Source organism: Myotis brandtii, unplaced genomic scaffold (assembly GCF_000412655.1).
Source record: "Myotis brandtii unplaced genomic scaffold, ASM41265v1 scaffold125, whole genome shotgun sequence".
NCBI classification, from domain to species: Eukaryota; Metazoa; Chordata; class Mammalia; order Chiroptera; family Vespertilionidae; genus Myotis; species Myotis brandtii.
In genome coordinates this window covers 11943625-11951350 of record NW_005354385.1, presented here as the reverse complement: position 1 = coordinate 11951350, position 7726 = coordinate 11943625, and the positions used below count along the sequence as shown (strand labels likewise).

At 37.2% G+C, this 7726-nt stretch overlaps 1 protein-coding gene across 17 annotated transcripts in view; it reads left to right on the top strand.

Annotated features, from left to right (window-relative positions):
* The window catches only part of BAZ2B (bromodomain adjacent to zinc finger domain, 2B), a 331540-nt gene that overhangs the window by 264110 nt on the left and 59704 nt on the right, over positions 1 to 7726 (top strand). For all 17 annotated transcript variants that reach the window (XM_014534088.1, XM_014534089.1, XM_014534091.1 and 14 more), the window contains 2 exons: positions 4624 to 4716; positions 4832 to 4893. In XM_014534088.1, coding sequence (XP_014389574.1) covers positions 4624 to 4716; positions 4832 to 4893 — 155 coding nt within the window. The remainder of the gene's footprint in view (positions 1 to 4623; positions 4717 to 4831; positions 4894 to 7726) is intronic.

Below are 7726 nucleotides of genomic sequence, written 5' to 3'. Positions count from 1 at the left end.
CCCCCCCCCCCGAGTGCACAAATTTTTGTGCACCGGGCCTCTAGTCCTATACAATAAAAGCCTAATATGCTAAGTGTGTGGTCATCCAGTCATCTGTTCAACCAATCAAAGCATAATCCTATATAATAAAAGGCCAATATGCAAATAGACCAAACGGTGGAACAACCAGTCGTTATGACCCCAGGGGGTATATGCTCAATGCAGGAGCTGCCCCCTGGTGATCAGTGTGCTCCCACAGGGGTAGCACCACTCAGCCAGAAGTCCTGAGCCGGGCTCATGTCTGGTGAGCGTAGCGGTGGTGTCGGGAGCCTCACTTGCCTCCGCATCAGTCGGACATTCCCCGAGGGCTTCCGGACTGTGAGAGGGTGCAGGCCGGGCTGAGAGACTCCCCCACAAGTTCATGAATTTCGTGCATCAGGCCTCTAATATGCTAATGATATGCTAAGGTTGCTCAACCGCTCGCTATGACGTGCACTAACCACGACGGGGCAGATAGTCGACCTGTCGACTAGTCGCTATGATGTGCACTAACCACCAGGGGTAAGATGCTCCGACCAGTAGGTTAGCTTGCTGCTGGGGTCCAGCCGATTAGGACTGAGCGAAACAGGCTGGACATGCCCTGGAGCCCTCCCACAGTCCCTTCCTGGCTGGCCAACCTCCCATGTCCCTCCCTGTCCCCTATTGTGCACCAGTGGGGTCCCTCGGCCTGCCCTGCACCCTCTCACAATCCGGGACCCTTTGGGGGATGTCGGAGAGTCAGTTTCAGCCCGATCCCGCAGGCCAGACTGAGGGACCCCACTGGTGCACAAATTCGAGTACCGGGTCTCTAATAGTATATATTTGTAAATTAATATTTCAAAAGATAGTTATAACAATATATCCAGCAATGATGAACAAATAAAAGAGAAGATATTGGAAACAGTTTATTTCTCGGAGCTTGAGTAAATTTTCTAGGTCTCTTATGAGTAGATATTGGAACAGTTGATTCCTCAGAGTCTGAGAGAATTTTGTAGGTTTCTTACTTATTCTCCTCCTCCATTGGGTCCTTAACTTTTTCACATTTTTCCACTTCACATCTCCTGCTGCTCAGAATATAAAATTTAAGGTACATAATTTTTTAATTAAAATTGTGTCATTGTTATCTTCCTTGCTAAAGTGAAAAAATATGAGTTCTACATTTTAATGTTTTTCTGTCCTAAGGGTTTAAAAATAAAAATAACTGTATACTTGTGTGGGGCTTAAAATTGACTGATATATTCATACACAAATATATACCTATAGATACTATATTTTTTAAAATGTGTGTGTGTGTGTGTGTGTGTGTGTGTGTGTGTGTGTGTGTATGCCAAACTTCTTTTAGAGATCATCAATTCAGCTTAGAACAAAAGGTCATACTTACACCACATTTTTTAACCACTTAATATATCTTACATTTTAAGACATATTTAGGTCTTTAAAACAGAATTCAGTGCAAGTTTTTAGTTCTTATAGATTTACCTGGTACTATCATAGATGAGAACAGTATCCTTCAGGTGTATTATTATCAGAGGTTGCAGCCTCTGTGGGCCATTTGATAGATTTTTTATTTCCCAAAGTATTTTGTGAACAGGAGATCCTTTTCATGTAGTTCAGAAATTTTGATGATGCTTGTAGCCCCCTAACAATGAACATTATTTGATTGGAGATATATTTAGCATCAGCTTCCCTTTCATCTTTCATTAACACTTCAGTTGACTAGATAAAGTTAGACCCCTCTCCTTCTTTTAAGTCTTGATGATAGAAAATCGGCCATAGTAACCAACTTCACCTCAGCTGTTACAAAGATATAGAGTTAAGTTCTTATCTAAAATCTCAAGGTGTTCAAATTTTCTTAATGGTTTCCAGAAAGCTCGGCCGGTATGGATCAGTGGTTAAGTGTCAACCTATGAACCAGGAAGTCATGGTTTGATTCCTGGTCCGGGCACATGCTGGGTTGTGGTCTTGATCCCCAGTGGGGCTCGGGCAAGATTCTCTCTCATCATTGATGTTTCCCTCTCTCCCTCTCCCTTCCTCTCTGAAATCTATAAAAAATATATATATATTTAAAAAAAAACACGTTTTCAGAAGTAGTAGCATATAGACTGTGGAGTCAGAAAAACCTGGGTTTATATCTTGGCTTTGCTATTTAATTTTCTTGAGCTTAGTTATTCTTTTGTAAACTGGACATAATGTTGCCTATCTTATAAGGTTGCTATAAAGATTAAATAAGCTTATGTAAATTTTATACAATTCAATAAGTGGTAGAAATTATTAATAGAGCTCAAGCAATTCAGGTGTTACCAATTATATTCATTATTGGTGAATATAATCTATAGGTGTGGTTTTTGTTTCTGTGTCATGAGTTCTTTCTCTTTTTTCTTTTTAGCTCAATCCCTCCCCCATCCCTACCCTCATCCCCAGCCTGCTCTCTAGCTATGAATCTGTCTCTATTTTCCTTGTTAGTTTAGTGGTTCATTAAGTTCCACAGAGGAGTGAAATCATATGGTACTTACCTTTCTCTGACTGGCTTACTTCACTTAGCATAATGTTCTCTAGGTCTATCCATCCATGCTGTCGCAAAGGATAACATTTTCTTCCTTTTCACAGCTGAGTAGTATTCTGTTGTGTAAATGTACCATAGCTGTTTTGTCCACTCATCTACTGATGGACACTTGGATTGTTTCCAAATTTTGGCTATTTTAATACTGCTGCAATGAACAGAGGGGTGCAAATCTTTCAAATTAGTGTTTTGAGTTTTTTCTGATATATTCTCAAAAGTGGAATTGCTGGGTCATAAGGCAGTTCCATTTTTAATTTTTTGAGGTAACATATTGCTTTACACAGTGGCTGCACCAATCTGCATTCCCACCAACAGTCCCCAAATACAACAGTGATCTTGAGAAAGAAGAACAAAGTTGGAGTAATCAAACAAAAAAAAGAAAAAAAAGAAAATCAAGCTACTTGATACCAAACTATACTACAAGGCCATAATAATTAAAACAACATGCTACTAGCATAAAAGCAGACATATAGATCAATGAAACAAAATAGCCTAAAAATAAATACACACCTTTTATAGTCAATTAATATTTGACAAAGACGAAAACATACAATGGCTAAAGGTAGTCTATTCAGTAAATGGTGTTGGGCCCTTGCCAGTGTTTCCCAGTGGTTAGAGCATCAGCCCATGGACCGAAGGGTCATGGATTTGATTCCCAGTCAAGGGCACATACCTCAGTTACAGGTTTGATCCCTAGCCTCAGTCAGGGCATGTGCAGAAGGCAACAAATCGATGTCTCGCACATCAATGTCTCTCTCTCTTTCTCTCTCTCTCTCTCTCTCCCCTTTCTTCCCTCCCTTCCACTTTCCCTAAAAATCAATGAAAAAAATAGATGATGTTGGAAAAATATATAGGTTTCTTAAAACTTCATCTGTGACATAGTTTAAAACAATGTCTAATGTAAAGTATTTTCTGAAATGATTTTTGGTGTTATGGTAAACCACTTTTATAGTTAGAAGTATTCCAATCAAGTTTGCTGGCAGAGAAAGCATGACATTACATGTTTTCTGTATCAGTTACCTATTGCCACAATAATTCTGGGAAAGAACCAACCACAAAACATCAGTGGTGTACACCACTGAGCATGACATGTGCAGATGAAATCAGCTTGAGGTACATAAGGAGGCACTGCTGATCTTGGCTGTTCTTGTTCAGATGTTGGCAGTCATCTGGCTCCATGTATCTCAACCCCCAGCAGACTAGCCCGAACATGTCCTCATTCTAAAGGACAAGGCACAGAGTAAGAGTAGAAAGAGTACAAGTACACTTTTCAAACTTCTCTTACATCACAACTGCTAACATCCTGTTGGCCAAAGAAGATCACATGACTGAACTCAGAATCAAGGGACAAGAAAATACATTGCACGTCTTGATGAGAGGAGCTGCAGAGTCACATTGCAAATGACATGGATAGAGGGAGGAATGAAGAACTGGGAACATTGTTATGCCCCATCGATTCTAGTCATACTAGTACATTTATCCTTAAAAATTATGAGAACTAAGTTAGTTGTCCTTTACTCTATACTTTTTTTTTTTTTAGGAGATTTAGTCTCTCTCCTTCATTAATGAAAATTTCATTGGATTCAGAAACTTTACCATTTATATAGCTGAAGTGTTAAGTTTGGGGTGACATTATGTTTGTGTTTTTTTGGGTTCTTTTTCTTTTTTTATACATTTTGTTGTTTTTAAGACTGAAGCTAAATCAAGTTTTTTTGCAGTTACTTTTCTACTAAGTGGCAATTAGATGAAATGTGAAAAGAAATGTGCTTAGATTATTCTCTGTGATGAGAATTAAGAGAAGCATCATTTTTGGGTAGTTTCATATACAGGATCATATTTGATGAAATAGATTGGCAATTTCTAAGGGAAATGAACATGACATTTTCTGCCACACCATTCTCCTACTTCATTTCTAATCTTAGGCAGTTTTCTTTAAAAAGTGTTTCCTTCCTGATGATACCAATTTCACAAAGTTTTTAGGTTGTTTTTAGATGACAGTTATGTAAAGTTGTTAATGATATTCTTTAAAATTTTGTGATTTTCAGAAATAGCCAGGCAAGCAGCACAAATAAAGCTTTTGAGAAAACTTCAAAAGCAGGAACAGGCTCGGGTTGCCAAAGAAGCTAAAAAACAACAAGGTGGGTGATTTAAATGATAGCATAAACTTTAAGCACAAATATTGGATAATTCATGAAAGACATCTCTTCTTCATTCCTTTTCTGATGGTATCTGTGCTTTGGTTTTTCATCATAGCAATAATGGCTGCTGAGGAGAAGCGAAAGCAAAAAGAACAGATAAAGATTATGAAACAACAGGTAAGTTTACACATTGGAACTGATTTTTAAAACCCAGGTGTTATTTTAGGGATCTATTTGTATATGTAATACTTAACCTTATTTTCACTAGTATTTCTTATTAATGTTATATATCTTATTTCGAAAGCTTTCCTTTTCATTATTTAAAATTCACCTCATTTTTAAACCATGTCTCCTACTTCCAAGTTGTCTAAAAAGTGATCACCAAACATAAATTTGTGTAAGTACTTTTAATATCCTGATAGAACTTGAATGTAAGTTGGCATCTAGAACAACTATCAAACTTTTAAAATTAGTGTATCAATAATGAAGGGTAGTGCTTAAATGTTCAAATTTTCATAACAAAAGTTTGTTCTAAAATATGTAAGGTACTAGTAAAAAATTAAATTCAAGTTATATAGAATAAGATTTGCCTCATTGCTTCTGAATGTTAAAAATTAAAATATAAATGACTATTGCAAAAAATGAAGAAAGCATTATTTCACCATATCTAGCATTCTTTTGTACATTATAATATCCTTCCCTTATCTAGTTTTCAAAATTAAGTATCAATAGACGAAGTAATTTTTAAATTCATATAGGAAAAGCATTGCCTTGATAAGACATTCAACTTCATTTAAGATGGGAATATGTGAACTACTCTTCCATCTCTTACATATTCACCTAACCATTAAAGCAGAAAGGAAATTGGGGGAGACTCCTATTCCTTCAAAATTTTTAAGCAGCAAGTAGTTATTTTTGAGTATGAAATGAAGTCAATTGTGTTGTATAAGTAGCTGCTAAATAAATGTCTTGGGTTGGATTTGATGTGGTTATCTTTTAAGTTTCCTTCCAGTATTGACTAAAGCAGTATGATTAGAGAGAGTTGATCTAGAATTGGGATTCAGAATTAAGAGTTTGTATTTAGGGAGCCTAGAGTTGAATATGGGCTCTGCTACTTAAGAATATTGCTCCAGGCTAGTGTAGCTCAGTGGTTTAGCATCGACCTTTGAACCAGGAGGTCATTGGTTCGATTCCTGGTTAGGGCACATGCCCGGGTTGCGGACTCCATCCCCAATATGGGGGAGTGCAGGAATCTCATTATTGACCTCTTTCTCTCTCTCTCTCTCCCTCTCTCTCTCTCTCTCTCTCTCTCTCTCTCCTTCTACCTCCCCCTTCCTCTCTGAAATCAATAAAAAAATATTTAAAAGTAAAAAAGGGTTTTGTGACCCTTAAGTGAATTAATAAACCTCTAAGTCTATCTCCTCCATTATGAAAGAAAATAACTGCATTATCTAAAGATCAAATGAGATAATGAGTGAAAAGTGCCTACCACAGTACCTGGCACAAAGCAAATGCTCACTTTTTAAAAGATAGGTATAAAACCCAAATTGTATGGTACATTCATTCTTTTACTGTAATTAAAAGTAGTCAGTTGTAAACTCAAATTCCTTCCTTTGTTTGTTAATTGTTTCTGCCAAAGAGACTATAAGTTTTAATATTTACTGCATATTACACATATATAATTAAGTTTACATCTCATTTTAAAGCGAAATATGCTTGTTTCTGTTACACATTTTAATAGCTTATCCTATATCCTAATGGCTAGAGACCCATCAAATCTCATCAGCACTTAAATTCAGCTTTGTAATCCTAAAGTCTTGAAGGGCTACAACCAACAAATACATAGTTTTTGCTGCTTATCAAAAAGGCATTGAGTTCCAAGTTTCCAGAAACATTAATATAAATGAGCTGGTCTTAGATATTCATCAAGATATTTATCTGAGGCCAGTTTCAGAATACCATCTGACTACTCCTTATTGCCAACAAAATGAATCAAACTATTGCTTAGTCAGTTACCTATTGCCTATTTTATTTAAAAAAAAAAAACTTTTTTTATTGATTTCAGAAAGGAAGGCAGAGGGAGAGAGACAGAAACATCAATGATAAGAGAGAACCATCAATCAGCTGCCTCCTGCATCCCCCGCTACTTGGAATTGAGCCTGTAACCCGAGCATGTACCTGTCCAGGAATCAAACCATGAGCTCCTGGTTCATAGGTTGACACTCAACCCCAGAGCCACACCAGCAGGGCCATATTGCTTATTTTAAAGTCAGCATTTGATCTAGAATAAATAGTGCCATGTGCTTCTTATCCTCTGTATTATTTTTTCTATCTAGTACAGCGGTTCTCAACCTGTGGGTCGCGACCCCTTTGGGGGTCAAAAGGCCCATTCACAGGGGTCGCCTAAGACCATCGGAAAACACATATATAATTACAAATTGTTTTTGTGATTAATCACTATGCTTTAATTATGTTCAATTTGTAACAATGAAAATACATCCTGCATATCAGATATTTACATTATGATTCATAACAGTAGCAAAATTACAGTTATGAAGTAGCAACGAAAATAATTTCATGGTTGGGGGGGTCACCACAACAGTATTATGAAGCAGAGGGCCAAAGTCACTGGAATCTGACCAGGGCTCTGTACCTATTTTTTGAGTGAGGGCAAAATATTTACTCTCTAAGAACTTCTATTTTTTCCTTAGGTAAAAAGAAGGTAATTTCAACTTCTATGTTGTTTTTTTATGATCAGTACGATATTTTATGTAAAGTGCCCAGCTTACTAATTGGATACTCAATTATCTAATCTAATAAAAGAGAAACATGGTAATTAGCGTACGACCGCTACCCTTCCCATTGGCTAATTAGCAAGATATGCAAATTAATCACCAGCCAAGATGGCGGTTAACTGCCAACAAAGATGGCGGTTAATTTGCATATGTAGGCACAATGCAGGGAGGCAAAAGGGAAAGCACGGAAGAAGCCCCCTGGCACTGACAGTGAT